Raw genomic sequence first — 19,499 nt, forward strand, 5'->3', positions numbered from 1 at the left:
CTCTAAGGTCCTTTAAAAGCAATAATGCATCCTGATAATACAATACAGAATAAGAAAATCAACATGTCAAACACATGTTTAGCCCTTCTTTAGTTGCTGAAGACCAGTTATATACTATCAACGAATTATCTGAAGACTTATCTAATGAAGTCATAATAGGAGTGTCAAATATAGGTGAGTATAGTCTGACTGGTAACAAAATGTAGAATAACTCAGTCACGTCACAAGTCAAGAAGAAGCATACTGAAAATCCCTTTGGTAAATATAGGTGATTGAAACAAAAACAAGAAACAGAAGTCCTTTGCTGTGGAATTGCTTTACTCAGTTCTAAGTAAAACGAACTCCCGTCAACTAGATTTGATCATGCCAGTGACGTACTTTAACCTGTTTTCTCAATTACTCATTCAAATTTTTCTTCCGATACAGAAAACACACACAAAGGTCTACATTTCCTCAATTCAATAATTAAACCAGTTACATACAACATTATTCTGAAAATGCTGTAATCACAGAATACCCATAGTGGGATTCCCATTTCATGGTGTTAAAATGGCATTTAACATCTAGTTTCTGACCACATGCCAGAGCACTCACAGATATATCCCTGTTTGTGTAGCGCCTCCGTCCAGCTAGGGATGAAGACAATCGACATATAAACTCCAAATACAAGGTGGGAAACAGACTAGAGAAGAAATAGACCCAGAAGATTTAAGTAAGTAAGAGTGTGAGGGCTGGGGGAAGACTACTGGATTAGGAGGTCAAGGACAAACTGAAGTGGCCACAGTCAAGGTCACCTGCATGCTGAGAAGGCCACACTGAGAAGCATAAGCAGTGGGAATATGGGAAACGAGATCAGAGAGGCAGCAAGTTCAAATCATGCACGGCTTTGGGTCGTGAGAAGAGTTTACAGTCCTCCCTAAGAGTCATGGAAATTCTTGGAGGATTTTAAGCAAGGTAGCACCATGATTTAAAGATCAATCTGGTAGCTGAATTCTGGTAGAGTTAGAAGGGAAGTGAGAAGACAAAACTGGAATCACGACTAGCAAATGTATAAGTGGAGGACATTAGGCACATTAAAGAGAGGGATTAGTGAGTTCTTGGTGCCGAAAACTTACATATAATGACGCCAGTTGCCAGCTTAGAAAAGAACATGCAGTATAGAGAAGGAGTTGTTTGCCTTTCTGAAAATGTTGTTCTTCAAATTCTCCCCATTAACATCTTTGTATACTAAGAACCTGCGACTTGTGAGTTTGATCATTTTATAACGTTACCAGAACGGGAGTCAAACTCAAAATCCACTTCTCGTCAGTGTCACCTACCATCATGATCTTCTCTGATTCCTCTACAGTGCCAGGAGAACCTCAAAGAATAATCAGCACTCATTCATTCTGTGTTTGTTTTCAGCTCAGAGGTCTTGCTGTTTCAAATAGAGAAAAGGTGGAGCCAAGTATTTTATAATAAAATCTCACTGTCTTTCTCACTGTGAAAAACCTAATAACATATATGAAGTAGGTATTTAGTGTATGTTTGCTGACCAGTTTATTGTTTTAGTGCTGAATCACTAATAAAACAGTTTCATGCAGCTAATCTTTGGCTAAGAGAATATGCACAACCCCTCAGAGCACCTGCTGGCTCTTGCAGACAGATACTGAAATTGTTCATCAATTTTCTCTTTTACATGCTACTCAATTAGTTTGACTGGGGCAAGGTCTGGAATATGTATCAATCAAAGCATAATGATGAACTGACTACAAGCAATCTTCCTACTAATTATTTGCACCCACTATCTTAGGAAAGGAGCTTTGGTCTAAAACAGTATTCAAATGTAGGAAGTTTTAAAGAGAATGCAGTAAGGACAGAATTACCTGGTGTTTCTGCTTTCTGTAGTACAATATGGATTTGAAATCAATTTTGAATATTATCAGTGAAAAAAATTTTATTAAAAGAACACTCATTAGTACAGTCTATTTTATATTGATTGTCTCAGCTCAAAGTTTTCTTCAGGGTAGACTGAAAGCTTAGTAGAGTTTAGATATCTGGATTTGCAGTTTGTTGATTATGTAAATTAACTGCTTGTTTAATTTTAAATTATTAAGTCAACTACAGCTATTTGGATAACATTATATTTAAATCAGAATGCAGATATCATTCAGATCTGTTATTCCCTTGAGAAGTGATTGTACTGTCATACAATGTTGATCTTTCATTTACCCAACAGGTTAACATGGAAAGTTAATGAATTAGCAATCAGAACAGCATTTAACCAAAGGTTCTAGGTACTACACATAACAGTGTATTGAGTTTCAAGGAAGACAGTGATTGTGGTTATTGTAAAATTCTGGCACTCTATAAAATAGCTACTGCCGGTAGTGACAGACAGAATGAATTATTCTGTTTTTCCATGTTATATGCGATTGATAAAATAGTATCTAATCAAATTAAATATAGCAACTTTATAATATATGAAACTTATACCAAAGATAACACAAAAAGTACTCTTTCAGTGGAATCTCATTAACTAGACAGCACTTTCAGGCTATTTAAAAATCTATTTTCAATGGCTTCCATAAGGCGTGTGTACATTTACAATATTTTTATTTTTTCTATGCTTCCATTTTAAGACCTGAAGTTAATAAATACTGAACTTGTTTAGCTTTATCATAAGTTTTTATTCCTTTCTCACTAACCTGCATGCATTTGTATACTATTTTTACCTATACCATAGTTTTTAGCTCGTGATAAAATGATTAAGTTTAAATTGTTCATTTAAAAAATGCAGACATTTCAGAATTATTTGTGAATTAACCAATAAACTATGATCCACTAAATCTTTTTGTGAGCTCTTGGCAGGGAGAAGAAAATACATTAGTAAGGGATTTTTTATTATAATCACAAGGAAAAAAATAAATATAAATCTTTCTCTTAAAGATTTCTTTCCCTTCCCCCACAGAGTGACTCTCTTTGAAATGGAGGTTAATAAGCAATTAATAGCAAAGACTTAGCTAAAATATTGCAAATGTGATAGTATATTACCTCGGTAAATAGGAGAATTTGGAAAGTTAGAAAATTAAAGACTTTGGTATGTGAAAGATCAATAGACATGACCTATTACTATTTAATATGAGCTTTAATTTTTAAATGCCACGTTCCAATGAAAAAGGGCATTGCACAGGAAAACTGTAATTTCAATAAAGAATCAAGACAAAAGAAACAAACTTTATATTAAAGTACCTTTAAGAGGTTATACTTACGCAGCAACCTCTTCTTTTGACAATCCTTTGAAATTCACCTCCACGTAATGATCTATGTCATCTTTTTCTTTGATCAACTGAGACCTAAGTGAAATGGAAGGAAGTAATAAAGCACTGCCTGATCACGCCGAAAAGCTACCAAACATATAGCATGCTGGGCATGCAGGACAGAAACGTTCAGGGTATAATACCGTATCTAACCAGGTTCTTCAATAGTCACAGAATTTGATTGCTGACTGATCATTTGAAAGTTTTAATTTTCTCAGGTGGAAAAAATTAGGGAAGAATATTAAACCCAGGGTATAAACAAATAAAACACCACACATTAAAATAACCCACATTCTCAAGTATATGGAATTTCCCCCTCAAAGCTTATAAGACCTTCCATTTTTTTACTCATACTATTTCAGAGCATAACTTTTCAACCAGAAGAGTCATACTCTGTTTTTCAGAGGATCCTGAACTAAGAAAAGAGCTGTTTTGATACAAAACTCAATAATTTTTTTGAGGCAAACATTACCAAACCTTTTTCTGAAGTGCCATTTGAATGTTGGTTTTTTTCTAATCTCATGTAAAAAAAAACAAACCCTTAAATTATTATTATTAAAAATTCAAGGTGCAAAGATCCAGGGCCCCAGGAAGACTCTACTTGGTGTTACAGAGAAATATATCTGTATTATGTTCATTCTTCAGACACCTGGCACCTTTTAAAATAAGATAACTGAGAATATGGGACTAAACAAATATTTTTTTTTCACAAGTTAATAGAGAACACTGATACAAAGCTTTGCCGTAAATGGTTAGGGTAAACACGTTCTTTAATAAAATAAATATAAGGAAAAGTTTTCTTTATCATCTCTTATTTTGGGGATGTGAGGTATGGGCTATAGTTTTGGCTCCTGTTGCAAAGAAAATGTAATCTTAATCATTAAAGAAGACAGGACGAACACGTTTTCTCAGACTTTGTGAATATTTCACATATTCAAAAGTAAAGTAGAAAATAAGAAAGTATGTATACCTGAATTATGTACATATTAAAAACTGTTCTCAAATTTCTATTATAAAAGAAATTTATGTCCGTTCGGGTGAATGTATTTATGTTGGTCCAGGGGTTTTGGCCTTTCCCAGAAATACTAACAATGAGGATGATCCTTCTCCCAACAAAGTGATCCGGTAGTACTTTGATCATGACGCCTTGCAGGAATTGAAAAGAACGCACACAAAGAAAATAAGCAACCCTCCACGTGCAAATTATTTCTACTCAGAATCATATGTGCATTACTAAAAATCAATAAAACGAGAAATGGCAATTTTTGAAGGACACAACCTAATTAATCTGCATTAATTATCACAAAGCACATCGAGCTTTCTGGCCTGTCTCAGCGGCTCCTCTGCTCTCAAATGCAGTAGTGGTTGCACGATGCATTTTCAGGCCCCCGGATCATTTCAGGGGCTAAATAATGCGTGCCACGCCAGCCTCATCGTAAAACCGTGGCCTCCTCCCCCAGCACAGAAGCCAGCACTCTGAACCTTGTAGATTAGAAGCCGCACGTCTTTCATTCTCAAAGCTTCTGCTTTCTATTCTCCACACATGTTTGAAAAAAGGCAACGTATCTCGGAAGCTCTAAGGAGCCAGGGCATAATTGGAATAGGAAATAATATGATCAACCAAGCACTGGATTGTTAAATAAATATACTCCTAGGTTTTGACTGGGGTTCTTAAATCCTTTTGAAACAGCAAATTTGAATATACTGAATATTCAACTTAAGCAATCTATGTGTGTCTTTCACCAGTTTTGTGTGCTGAGATATGTCATTGACATTTTTTCCTGCAGGAAATTCATTCTCTAGGAAAAGAAAGGACAATCGGGCACGTACCTGGGCACCGACCTAGGGGAGCAAAGCAGCTTCTGTCTGGCTAAGGCCGTCAGCCTTGAACGCGTCATGGGCACTGGGGTCAGGGCGGTCATGGCGGACTACAAAACAAAACCAGCAGTGGCGTTTTAAAGACTAAATCTCTCAAAGAATCCTTTAAGCCATGATTAGAGACCCACAGCCTGTCATCTGAACAAGGCTGCCTCGGTGTGTAGTGCTGCAGCTCTATTATTCAGGAAGCATGTTCTGTGTGCGAGCGGATTCTGCAGGTTGCTGCTCTCATTATTTCCTTCTGCTGTGAGCCTTTTGGCCAATTTATTGCCTGCATCTCCACCACGAAGTGGATGAGCAGAGAATCTGATCAATGAATCGAAGACCCATTGATAGGAGTTGCTTAGGGACACGGTCCCAATTAAATAGTGAAGAGCTTTACTTTTCACTGTGGGCTTCTAACGCTCATGCTTCGCTTTCCTGATTCAATCAATAATTGAAAATGGCTCATATTGTGCTGTTTCCTAAAAAGCTTATCACTCCCAAATAAAGGCTTTTACTGAGAAGCAAAAGGTTCTCAACAAGAGCCAGCTGCCCTGAGAAAGCCCCCACTATGAGTGTAACAACTTCAAAATTAAGTGACTTTAAAATGAGGGTTTAAAACAACAATCACTTGCTCATCTCTCACATTATATATGGGGCTGGGATTAGGACAGGGCACGATGGGAAAAGCTTTCTCTATTCCATGAAGGACTGGGTCACAGATGGGAAGACTCAGAAGTCTGGGGGTAACTCAATGGTAGGGCAGGAATCACCTGAAAGTGTCTCCACTCATATATCGGGGGGCCGATGATAACCAATTGCTGGAACCTCAGCTGGGACTGTCTGCTGGGCCCCATACCCATGGCTTCCTCACGGGACTTGGTTTCCCACTCAACATGGAATCCTGAGGCTTCTTACATGGCTGCTCAAGACTCTCAAAGCAAAATGAGGTGAAAACTGTACCCCTTTTTATGGCCTGACGTTGGAAGGCACATTGCCTCGAGTCTGCTATAATAAAAGGCCTCGTCAGATTCAAGGCTAATGCACAAAGACCCCCCTAAGGATAGGAGGATAAGAGCCACTTGTAAGAGGAGACAAGGACGAGGCCATACGGTGTGGCCATCTTTGGGGAATGTCTAGGGTTGGTCTTGTTTTAGTTCTGCCAAATCCTTTGCTTTATTCTACAGATGAGGGAAACCATCGGGTATCTGTCTTTCTCCTTGGTCCTGTCCGTCCTTACCTCTCATCTGTGCTATCTTTGATGGATTTCAAAAGTGAGAGATGACAGCAATGACCGTGCTTGTTCTGGTCAGGGCGTTCCATCCTCTGTGAATTAAGACTGCCCTGAGATCCCCATTTTGCCTTCCAAGAGCACTGAGGCAGGGATGATCTTTGCCTGACTGAAGAAGTCATTGGGGGGCTCAGCGAGGAGTGAGGACACATCCCAAACCTGGATGATTCCGCTACATGCAGACAGACAGAAGGACCAGAGAGCATAACCCAAACATGCATGTAAGTACCCCCATAGCTGGCTTACCAGAATGTGTTACAACATTTATCCTTCCTGATGTTTACTTGGGTTAGATAATTTTTGCCGGGAAATACACACACTGAATGCAATCAAATGCAAATGTTAAATGTAGAAAGGAACTTGTCTTCTTTGTCATGTGCATCGGCTGTGATTTTTTCGAAATCTGAATCATTGTTTCCTACCATTAAAGTTTCAGCTGCCAGTTCCTTCATTTTGCTCTCCTCTGATCTGAGAACATTAGCAGCAGGAGCACCTTTACTCTTAAATTTAGTTTAATGTGAGTGCTGCAAGCCTGCTGGCAAGCCTCAAGGCACAAAGTCTGAATGGGGGGCAGTCAGAGCCGGATGATGAAGCGGAAAAAAGTTATTAATGGCAAGTTGCAAAAAAATACCCCTCAACCAATCTATGTTGCAAAGTTTAAGCACAGAGTTAGTGTGAGCCATGAACACACTCCCCTCCTTGCCTGTGCCTGTTGGGAAAGGAGTTTTGTTGTTCACCACCGACATTTGGCCACATAAAGATATTTTATTTTACAGGTAATGTGTGAACTGAATTTTATGACACACATAATGTTTGAAATTTATCAAATATTTAGAAGAATCCTGTAACAAATTATTTTCTTATCTAAGTAATCACCATCTCCTTTATGATTTATAAGTCCAATCTAATTTATGCTGAATTTTCTTAAAGCAGGAAGCAGCTGCATTCTAGCACAGAGTAGTAGTCAAGGGGAAAGTAAGTGAGGGAAAAATGCAGGCGTGCTTGGGGGGTCTGTCATTTCAGGCTTAAATTACACCTGTAGACTGCAGGAAAACTTTTTTCTTGGTTACCATGAATGGGATTGTTTCCTGGTGTTGGCCCGACAGTATTCCCATTTCCTAGGTGAGTGCCCACGGGAAGGAACCAGACTGGTGCTGCAGGATGCAGAACCTGGGCCTGAAGCAGCAATGGCACTGTCCACCCCTGACGATGGACTTCGCCCGGGCTCTTAGTGTTGGGTGACTATGTGCCCTGGATAAACGCTGCTTACTGTTGCCCCACCTCCATGCCGGAGACATCCCAGGTGCCCAGGAACACAACTCCCATCATTCCATGAATCTGCCACGATCCTTGACTTCTTGAGGAGGGGTTAGCTGGGAACCAGGAGTGGAGTGAAGCAGCCATGTTTGGCACAAAACCGAACACATGTGGGCCCACCAGCTTGCTGGGTTTTACCTGCCTTCAATGCCTGGGTCTGAGCTCAGACGTTACCAGTAGGATGTACTGACCAGTTAATCACTGTCTCTATGTTCTCCTTCCTCTCGTTTCCCTTGTAAATAAACCTCTTACCACCTTTCTGTGTGTATAAGCACTTGGATCTTGCCTGAGTTTTGTTTTTTGGTTTTTTTTTTTAGATTTTTATTTATTTGTACATACAGAACTGGGGTACAGGCCAGAGGCTCAGGGGCGGTGAGAGGCTTCACCAGAGACAAAGTGGGGAGCAGAACAGGCAGATCGACGAAGTACACTGCTGAGGGGAGCAGCGGGCAGGTCAGGAGAGGTCTGCCGCGCCCTGTGGTCACCTCCGGGGCAGGCGGGAATCAAACTCATGCGGAAGTGGCTTCAGCTTCTCAGTGCTGTGCTTTAATCCACTGCGCCACCAGGGAGGGCCTTGCCTGAGTTTTTTAATTGTGGTGAGGACTCACAGTAGGCCCCCATTTCCCTTTTGGGTAGCCCTGGAACACTAGCTCAACACCACTGAGGAGATCATTCAAATGATGAGCCTGCAGGAAGGACAGTGGCCCCAATTCAGGTAAGAGAGAAGGAGAAGAGATACTTCTCTGCTTGGCCTCAAAATAGGTTGAGCCCCGGAGCTCAGGGTGAAGTAAGCCACTAGGAAGGACCCAGGGGCAGTGCCCCCGAGTGCCAGCAAGTGGGCGGTGCTGCCCATGGTACCACGGTGCTGAGACTGAGATCAAAAGGCCGCCTGAAGCCATTCCACTGTGGGTATTCAGGAGAGATTTGGTGGATTCTTTGATCTGCTGGTTGGCTCTTGTATCACAGTTACAGTCTAAGTGTGGCACCCCCACACAAAGACGGATGAGAATGGCAAAATACAGGATGAAAGGTTGGAGGGTGTTCGGTCAAGCTGAACCTGTCTCTTGGTGTGAGTTTAAGTTTCTGGCCCCCAAGTCAAATTCTTCAAAGAGTAGCCCTTTTTGCAGACTACTCCCAGAAAGACCCTCACTGGGAAGCATGAAATCAGGGCAGGCCTACTGCTGTGTGGCCAGCGTGACCTGGAGACTTAGAACTGTTTGAGGCTGACCACTGTCTGTAGAGTCCAGCCACTTTGGGCAACAACTGAGGTCTGAATGAGGTCAACAAACCACAGCAAGCAAATTTATGACATGTCATCAAGACAGTTCAAAATAAATTTGATTGTACTATTTCCAAGAAACCATGTGTAAGAATGAGAACTATTCTTAACACTACTGTAAGCTCCTTTACTCTGAAACTTTAAAGAAAACTACAGAAGTTAGGTCAGTAACAACGCTTCTGAAAAGTAAAAAAAAAAAATCCAGCATATTAACTAGTTTAGAGTTAGTGCTTACCCTTTGTATCATACATCTGACAAAGGTCACTAAGTGGAGTGTTATTAAATAAATAAAAATTATACATTCCCTACCCACTGACATTCACTGATGGTTAAATAAAAATATAAAGCAGGAAAGATGTTTGAAGGCAGGTCATATTTCACTAGACTTACATTTAAGATTTCTGTTGCAGGTCTCTGCAGACTTCAGCCTGAGTATCAGGAAATAAGTCACCACAGCGAAGAAGGGAGGAAAAAAGTTAAAAATTAGTACATAGAATTCCTGTCCCTTCCCCAAATCATGGAGTAAGTGTAGTTCATAGAAAAGCATCTGTGTGCTTACTGTGTGTTTATGTGAAGTTGAACAAGTTTCTCAAGTGCAGAGAAACCCTTTGGGAGAAACTCACGCAACGTCCTGCCAAATACATCTGAAGTATATGGTCAGGATACTCCAAAACAGGTGTGACAGGTGCAACATTAGAGTTAACAGTAGTGTGACGCCCCAAACTTGAGAGAGTCGGAGCCAGGGAGTCCCAGTCCCCTTTCTCTCCCCCGCTAGTTTAAAGCAGTATGAATCCATTTACTCCTACACGGTTTTTTTGTTTGTTTGTTTGTTTTGTTTTTCTGGAGGGTCAGGCCAACTGGCTGAAGAGCGCCCTTCCCAGCTCCCGCAGCATTGGGGTGGGCCTCGCTCAGAAGTGTGGGAGACACTACAGACAGGGAGGAGGTCACCGGCCAGGGACCCACCGTCCGGAAGCACAGCCCCCCCTTTTCTAGCAACTGGGCAAACTGAGCCCGGAGCCTCGCCGCGCCGTCACGAACCTCGGTGAACCGGCCCTGCAGAACGGCTCTGGTTTTCTCTCCCGCCTAACGTGTCCCCCACCCGCGGTGGGTGCGGGGCGCCAGCGCCGCCCCTCCTTCCTGCCTGGTTCCGAGGGGACGGGATCCTGGTGGCGGCCGGAGGGGACGCGACCGTCTCCAGGGCTACAGAGGGGCGGGGCTCGGCTAAGCCGGGTCTCACGATTGGGCCTTTTCCCCCTCTTGGGCGGAGCCAGGAGGGGCGGCGCCTGCTGAGGACTGGGCCGGGGTGGGGTGGTGGCCTAGAGAGTGGGGTTACTCAGTCCCAGCCGGGTTTCAAGCCAGGCTGCTTTCAGATGTCCCCTACTTTCAGAAGATAGTTCATCTGGCCCAGGGGTCTCGAATTTGACGCGCTGGGTCATTTCTTGCGTGGCATTGCTTTCTCAGTGTTTTACATTTCTTCACTGCTCGCTGGATTGATGGAAAAAAGAGCCCTGGGCTTGGCTCCTATAACCCCTGTGGCCGGAGGCCCGTCCCTCAGTCCCTGTGGCAATAAGAGCCGGCTCTACCCGCCCCCAACACCTTTCTAAAGACAATCCAGTTTTGATTTGCTGTACTAACAACTCAAAGTCTCTTTCAGAAACGTCCTGCATCCTGTCCTTATTACCTTTTTAAAAATCTACCTGGAACTCAGGGTTTTTATAGAGCGTCATCCTGTTCCTCTCGGCCCATCGTTTTATCCTTTTCCTCACATGTAATGCAAGGAAATGACTTCCTTGCTCAATCTCATCTATACAGAGGGCAGGAGTGAGGCTTGTTGCTTATACCTTCTCAAGCAGAAAGGTGCTGGACAGCAACGCTTTTCTTTTTCACCTGCCGTCGCCCATTGCAGTAAGGTGAGCAGCAGCGTCGCTCACCCAAGTCACTCCTTTAACCATAAATGGATTCTATTTGGAGTACCAACGAAACATCCACTTTCATTCTAACATCTAATTTGCTACAGCAAATAACTGTGTTATTTCCACCAAGCATGCTTATATTATGCATTCCATTGATCACTAGACTTGCCGATAGTGGGCTCCAGGCACACCCCCATGCTAGAAAGTCCCCTTCTGGTCTCAAGAGAGCATCTCCCAGCACTGTGCCCTGTGAGAAATCTGGCCTCGCTGCCTTTTCCACTGAGTGGACTGTGAATTTCATGCACCCTCTCTCTCCCCTTTCCTAGCCTGGCGTTCTAGGTGACCCCTTCTTGCCTTTTTGACCCTATACTTCCCCTTGCTGATTTATCTCGCAGTCTTTCTCCTTCTGCATAGCGTAAAATTTCCCACATCTAGGGAATTCTAAGTGACTGAGAACCTGACTCAAATTGGCTTAAGAAAAGAAAGTTGATTGCTTTCCCCAAAAAATAGGCCCCGGTTTTGACTGCAAGTTTATGTACAGACCCAGCCCTTTTGAAAACTTTGAAGATTCTAGAACATTCCTACCTTTTGCCACACAGAATGAATCTCCTTCTCTCTTTACTCCTCCTTCAATCTACTTTTATTACATGAGCATCACTTTGCATGGTCGTTGATTTATGCGACAAATCTCTCCAGAGATTGTGAGCCCTTGGAAAACAAAAGTGATTCGAAATGGGTGGCTGCAGGCCCCCGTGGTCACTCCCAACGTGTGTGAATCAAAGGCAGAGAGGCAGACCCACTCCGAGAGACACTGGCCTTCTACTTTGACTTAAAGATTTTCTTATAGCTTTCCTAAAACTTACATCTAAGCTTCCTCCCTTACCTTCATTAGTTCCTTCCCTGCTTTCTCTCAAACTGGCATTTCTTTGTTACTCCATCTTTCCCTTCAGCTATTCAAGAATACCAACCAACACACCTAAAAACTTTCCTAAATTCACCTCAACATCTAAGTTACAACATACAAGGTCAGAAGAATCTCCACTGGGTAAACTCAGTAGCAGATCGTTGGATAGCAAATCTGTTGACTTCACCCGGATGGGGACCGTGCCTGAGAAACAAGTCCACATTGACCTACAGGCGTCTGTTAGGTTTCCTGAGTACTCAGAGGAATAGGGCTGCTGTAGGAAAGACCTATTGATAGACTACTTTGAATGGACCCAGAGTGGAGCGAAGAGGTTCTTGATAACCAGGCAGACAGACTTTCCTGCACAGAGGGGGTGAATTTCTCCCAGCGCTCACTTGATAACTCACGGACAATGTGATCTGCAGATGGATTAGCCTGCCCACTGGTCATACTTCTGATGGTCACATCACCTGTGCATGTGTGACTTATTTATGATCACAATGCAAGTGGCTTCTAGGGGATGAAGTAAGGTGGGGTACTGGCACTCATGGATTCCCCCCTTTTATCAATAACTTCTGCTGTAGCAGTATAGAAAGAAACATGAGGAGACTGGCAGCCCCCTGGGCATATACTGCTTTCCAAGTGGAGGGTACTTCTCCACAGAACCCCCCACAGCATGCCTGTGAACCAGGGATCAGAGTGAAACCAGGGGAGTTGGGTCCAACACCCTAAAGGTAAAGGAGGCAGTGGTACTGTGTGATGTCACACTTAATATCCCATTTGCAAAAGTTTACTTCTCAGCAACAGGATTCTAGCATGTGCTGAGTTATAGTGCTTATTACCAAAGGGAGAGACTATTCTCCTAAGCATCTTTTTTTTTTAAAGATTTATTTATTTATTCATACAGAACTGGGGTACAGGTCAGAGATGCAGAGGGTGAGAGGATTCACCAGAGACAGAGTGGGGGTACAGAACAGGCAGGTCAAAGAAGTACACTGCTGAGGGGAGCAGCGGGCGGGTCAGGAGAGGTCTACCGCGCCATGTGGATCTCCTCCGGGGCAGGCGGGAATCGAACTCATGAGGAAGTGGTTTAAGCTTCTTTGTGTTGTGCTTTAACCCGCTGCGCCACCAGGGAGGGCCCTCTCTTAAACATCTTATTCTGTTTCTGTGAACTGGATGGAGAGTCTGCTACCTGGTATTTCAGGTGCCTATAGGGGTTATGGTATTAAATTGGACACTTCATCGTGGCTACCAAGACAAAGGGAGGAAATAAATGACAGTTGTACTGCTTTCCAGAGCTTCTGTGCCCAATGGTGAAACTAGAGGACTACAAAAATCTCACTCATTTTGGAGGACTGAGGGCTTATATCCACTTGAATTTTCAAGTTATTTTACCAGGAAAATAACCTGATCAGCTGAGATACTAAATGGAAACAAATAAAACATACAGTGAAGAAGAAAAATTATGTATACTTGTCTACACTCATGTGCACAACTTGCAGAAACAATTGCATCTAACCCCAAGACAGACGAAATCACACCAGAACTTGAGGAAGATCAGACATTGCTGGATGACCTTGGACTGGGGTCTGAATATTGTAACAGGTAGGATTTTTGGTTGACATCTTTTTGGGAATAGACTGATCATTACAGCAAAGGAAATTATGGACGACTACGATGCATCCTTTTAAAATATACACATAAATACGAGAATGCTAATACTGAACTTCCAGAATAGTAAATCTTACTGGGAATTTGTCATTTCTTTTGGTAGTTAGGAGTGTTTTCCTCCAACATAAATTTACCTAAAGGGATCCATTGAAACTACAGCCTTGCTTACATTTATTTGTATAAGTGCTAACGCATGACAGTTAAGTTTTATGGATTATGGTTTAAAAAATAAGATAAATTGATAATCATCAACTGAGGGGCTACAAAGCATGATTTGGTTAAAGGAAACTAAGATAACCTCACACTGTGTTTTTACTGTAGGATTTCTTACTTCATAAGAGTGACTCTTATCTTTCTTTCATGAGCACGAAAAACCTGGAGCTCACGAGTGCCTCAGGCAAGTGAGTTTGAAGGTCTTGAGATTGAATGAAAGATAATAATCAAAATCTAGGTCAAGATACTATTTATTCTATAGAGATTTGTTTAAACTAATGCTTTAAATTGAAGCCAGAACACATTTTAATATATGATTCATAGCATGCCTATCAGATACTCTTAATGATTGCACACATTGTAATCTCATTCTATTTCACTTTGAGGAATTTTTGAACATCAAGTAGTATGGCCATTAAATTATCATTACAAAGATATCAAACTTCCTTCATTGCGTCTAACTATTTCTCAAGACACAGGTATGCACCATGGGCCTGAAAGCGTTGGAAACTTCAATATGCTTTTTCAGAGAGAAATTGAAAACAAAGGATTATGGCAAAAAAAAAAAAAACTGAGAGAGAATGGATAAAGTGGCAAAAAAGAAGTGTCTAGTCTGAGTTGTGACAAGCAAAGTTTATCCTCAGAGAACCAGGAGGAAGAGACGAATGCTCTTAACATTAGCAACAGCACAGGTCTGTTCAATTGTGTAATAATTATAAAAATATAAGATGTGAAAACATGTGTGAGAATTAAATAGTAAAATTTCATAAGGTAGAATACAATTATATTCCACAATGGGTGAGGAATAAAAATAAATATCCAGCAGGAATACTTTTTATGAAGAAATTAAGCTATATTGCATATCATGTAAAGTTCCATAAAGTCATGGCAGTTGTACTATATAACAAGTGAATCTTGGGCATTTAGAGTCTATCGCTTAGCCATATGAAAGGTTTACTCTGGAAGTTTCTTTCATATTATTATTTCATTCATTTTCATTCATATCATTGCTTATTAATACTGGTTGCATATGAAGAAATATACCATGAGTGAAATTAGGATAAAGTCAAAGTGAGTCCCAACATAACTTTGACACAGCTATTCTGCTAATATCTAGGAGTTAGATATTTAATATCTAACATGCCTGGTCTTCTTCCCTTCCCCAAACCCCTGTAGCTTAAGGCTCTCCTTGCTACATCATTGCTAATGAAACTTCAGCTTTAAAACAAGGCTGAATTAATTTCCACCAGGGAGTTACTCAAAATTGCTTCTTATACGCCCACTGCATCACCACTGTCTGCATGGACGATGCACACTGGCTATTCATGGCTGTTTGTGATTTGGCTCATCCCTGGATCTTTTACTTTTCAGGTAACTAAGACAGTAACCACAGTGATCCTGCATGCCTGAAATGGTCAACCAGGCCAAAGATCAAAGAGTCATCACCAAAATTTCAAGTCATGAAACAAATGCTACTCTTGCTTACATTTATAATAAGTGTCCTCCTTTTACCTTGAACTCTTGTACTCTGCTAGGAGACAATAAAAGGACCCCACATGTGCGTGTTTGGGGAGCCCTGAGTGCAGACATACACATAAAGTGACATTCTTCACCTACAGGATTCCAGGTGGTTCCTTGTGGTCATACTCTCCCTTTCAATCCAGTAAAATCCCTATTCCTACTTCTATGCTGAGAGGTGAGTAGTTTAAAGGCATTGTATCAAGCCTTTATTATACTTACTATCTCATCTGTTTCAGGCATTCCATTTAGAAATAAGGATTTTCAATTTTGTCTTCTTAGGGTGGTGATAATTTGATATGACAACATGGCTAAGTCACAGTTTGACCCAGATATTGGGTTAAATATTGTGAAAGTATTGTCTAGTTTTTTGTTTGTTTGTTTGTTTGTTTTTGTTTTGACATGAGATTAACATCTAAGTCAGTAGACTTCGAAGTGAAAAGACTGAACAGCCTGGAAGAAGAATGAATTCCACCTCCAGAGAGATGTGCCTTGGGCAGCTGCAGTATCACCTCTCCCCCAGGTCTCCAATCCGATGGCTTCACCTGTAAATTCCATACTTGTCACTTCCACAACTGCAGGAGTAACTTCCTCAAAATTAACCTCTTTTTCTCTGCATCAGCCTGCCCCCCCCCACCTCTTTCCCCACGTCTCACAGGCTCTGTTTCTCTGGGGAAACCTGACAAACACACAGGTTCTCACTTGTGCCCTGGCACACTCTTCACGTCCACCCAGAAGACTATGGCAGTTCAAGGGGATACCATGTCCACATATCTTATGAGTTGCCTGAATATAAGCATCTCTTATTAATTGCTGTTGATTAGCCAAAAGGCAAGTAGTTAATTAAACCTTGAGAGATAATAAAATTGCACATGAATTATCTATCGAAGAGCACTGAGGTCTGTACATTTCATTAAGATGGTTTAACTAATAATCATGTCTCATCTACCCAGTCTTTGCTCTAGCAGGTTGGTGTGTTCTGATTTTTTCCCTATACTTCCCTAGAGGCATGGTGCTGTTTTTTCTAGAGTCATATGTTTGTTGATTTGTATTTACTTTGCTTCTCATCAGGTTCCTAATTTAGAACCATGACTGATCACCTCTCTGATGAACATTTGCTTATTCTTCTTGAAAATGAGTAACAGTGAAGCCTCTTGAAAGAAAAGATTCATCTGTAAGTGAGCAAAACTCAGTTTCCCCTTTGTTTTCTTATGTACGTCTCTGTCACGGGTTTTCATGGTGCTGATCTGTGGATTTCCGCAGGACAAGAGAATCATGCTGGATGAATGAGTTTCGAATATTTCCTTCAGCTACAAACACAGACTACTACTTGGTTACTGAAAGAAACAATAAAAATAGAAACATCTCCCATGTACCCACATAGATCTGTGGGGTGTCCAGGATGAAGAAGTTACTGAAGAGGGTGGGCCAGAGGCTTCCAGTTACCAAGACTGAACCATCAACCACAGGGGTTGAAACTTGTGAAAAAGAAAAATACATAAACATCCATTTAAAGCAATGCTGACATGATACCCTTCCCACTTTTTTTTCATTAATGTGTGCTTTTTTTAATGATGGTGACAGTAAATAGTAAGGTGTATGTGTTTGGGGGTGGGGGTTGTTAAACTAATTAGTTAGAATGAAGTAACATTAACATAAAGGCTCTAGGTATACAGTTTTCTAGAAAAACACCTCTATATACTACATTATGCTCACCACCAAAAACCTAGTTTCCATCCATCTCCCTCAGTAGGGCCTCTTTGGCCTAATTTGCCCACTGTCATTCCATCTCCCCTTCTGATAATCACCATTTTGTTCTTATCATCTATGAAAACACAGTGAGAGACAGAAAGAGAGAACAAGAAGAAGAGAGGGAGAGAGATTTCATGACTTCAGTTTGCAATCAAAGGTCCATGACAGAGGATTTATATTGGGAGAGCTGAGAATTTATATTGATGGTGTGAATGATGTTTCACAAGAGGAAGCCATCTTAGCCGCAACTTCTTTTTGTTCTTCTGTGTACATGTTAGGCACACATGCCTTCTAACTAAGGTGATATCTTCTATTTCCCACCTTCTCAAAAACATGGTGAGTTTAAAATCCTGAGAAGTTCTGATTGACTCAAACCATGGGCTCTAGTAAGGGAACAGTGGCTTATTGGTCCTGCTGAAATGCTGTCAGAGTTCGGATATAAGACTCTTAGGGAAACTACTGGAAAAAGAAGTTACACTGGATTTCAAGTGATAGAAAACTGCTGGAAAATTACCTGTTCTTGTTTGGCAGGAGACACAAAGTTACCACAGTTGTTGCAAATACACAAACATAGAAACCTTACATAAGTCACCTTAGCTGGAATATGGTAACCAAAGCTGAAGAGAGCTGAGTGAAAAAACGTGGGCCGTGCCAGTAGCTGGGTGTGTGCAGAGGATAGCAAGTTTAACGCCTCTCTGAAAATGTAACCGGGAGAGAGGGCCAGAGTGTGCCGGCGTGAGATCCACAACCAGCTGAGAGCCTCTCAAGTTCAATGCAGAGACTTTTATTCTTGTGCAGTTATTTAGACTGAAAATGGAAACGTGCGGCTGCGAGGCAGATCTCATTCATGCATAATTGAAACACCCAAGGGTAAAATAGTGAGGCACAATGGATGACATCTGATAAAAAGAGAGCAAGGAAAGGGAAGAAGTTAAAAACATGATACAAGACCCTGGGGACCACAGGGAAGCATACCTGACACAGGCCAAATAATCTCAAATAAAAATATCCAAATTATCAGACAATGCAAACATAAAGACAAATGCACGAATAGGCATGAGGATAGGGCTGCGGAAGGGAAAAGGCTTAGAATACAAAACATTGGGGGGATGAGTCACTGGCGAGTGAAACTCTTACTCTAATGTTTATGTACTAACTCACAGGCATTAACTAAACTAGCATGCATATTCTCATTTCTCTTAAATGAAGTTACATTCAATGACAAAGATGTATTTGTAATATGTTCATAGAAATAACAGTGGTGCATATGTATGCGCAGATACTAGACTCTTCTCAGAGAGCTGTGGGGGGGTTGTGTGTATAATCAGTTTTGTAGATGTGAAAGATGACTTCCACTTCACTAGGGAGATTTTCAGAGAACTAAGATTTGTGACAAGTATTCTAAAGATAAAAGTGACTGTCCTTTTATCTAGGCAAACTCTCAGGAACTATAATGGATCTAGATGGTCCTAACATGGGCCAGACAAAGGTTTTTCTACCTTCTGGGCTATTCCATTTGACCTCTACAAGAATTTCCTAAGAAGGTCTTATCTTTTCCATATTAAGATGGAATTCTGAGGCATAGGGAAGTCAAGTCACATAAACTTGTCTAAATATAAACCCAAATTCTTCCATCATTACTTCCTTCCTCTATTCCCTGCAAAAGATACAAAGGAAGGCTGGCTATAAAAGTTCTAACAATACATTTCTGTGTTGAGGTAGACAATGTTTTTGTTTATGTTATATACATTTTCATTAAACAAGGTGAATACTGAAAAAATAAAGCTACGTGTATTTCCCTTTGTTAGAAAAAAAGAGTATTTTAGATGACTCAGTGGACCTGAGTCTGTGCTCAGACCTGCATTTTGTTCACATTCTTATCCTCTGCAATGAGAAGAAAATCTTAAAGAAGTGTGTCCATTAACATGACCTAGTTGTAGGGAAATGGTCCATGTCAGAGAGCCTATAAATTTGCCAGGTGTGTTCTTACTAAGATCTAATCTGAAGCATTAACTTAATGTCAACAAAGGGTTATTAGTACATTTGTATGCAACAGGCATGGAGAATTCACAGTTCCTGTTCTCCAGGAACTTAAGACAGATCTGTCTGTGGGTAACATACACATAGATGAACATGTACATATGTGTAAAGCAAAAACTAAAGGCCTCTGGAGTGACATGGACATTAAGCACAACAGGAATTGGGTGCAGAGAAAGACCATTATGGTAGGGTTCATTTGCACTCACATATGAAATGCTGCCACCTCTGCTCGTGGCTGATGACAAAAATGATTTAGCTGGGGCCCTTCCTGGTGGCACAGCAGGTTAAAGCGCAGCACTGCAAACAAGCTGCAGCCACCTCAGTGTGAGTTCGATCCCCTGAACCAGAGGTGACCCACATGGCGCAGCAGACCTCTCCTGACCCGCCCGCTGCTCCCCTCAGCAGTGTACTTTGTCAGTCAGCCTGTTCTGCTCCCCACTCT

At 41.4% G+C, this 19,499-nt stretch overlaps 1 protein-coding gene across 4 annotated transcripts in view; it reads right to left on the reverse strand.

Moving 5' to 3' along the window:
- The window catches only part of TTC29 (tetratricopeptide repeat domain 29), a 357,304-nt gene that overhangs the window by 136,257 nt on the left and 201,548 nt on the right, over positions 1 to 19,499 (reverse strand). For 3 of the 4 annotated variants that reach the window (XM_012726796.1, XM_012726794.1, XM_012726793.1), the window contains exons 2-4: positions 9,437 to 9,474; positions 5,130 to 5,227; positions 3,252 to 3,335 (exon numbers count right to left, since the gene is read on the reverse strand). In XM_012726796.1, coding sequence (XP_012582250.1) covers positions 3,252 to 3,335; positions 5,130 to 5,221 — 176 coding nt within the window. In that variant the 5' untranslated portion in view covers positions 5,222 to 5,227; positions 9,437 to 9,474. The remainder of the gene's footprint in view (positions 1 to 3,251; positions 3,336 to 5,129; positions 5,228 to 9,436; positions 9,475 to 19,499) is intronic. The other variant, XM_012726795.1, reaches the window with a different exon arrangement.

The sequence above is a fragment of the Condylura cristata genome, unplaced genomic scaffold, assembly GCF_000260355.1.
Source record: "Condylura cristata isolate star-nosed mole 26May11 unplaced genomic scaffold, ConCri1.0 scaffold00018, whole genome shotgun sequence".
In the NCBI taxonomy this organism is placed as follows: Eukaryota; Metazoa; Chordata; class Mammalia; order Eulipotyphla; family Talpidae; genus Condylura; species Condylura cristata.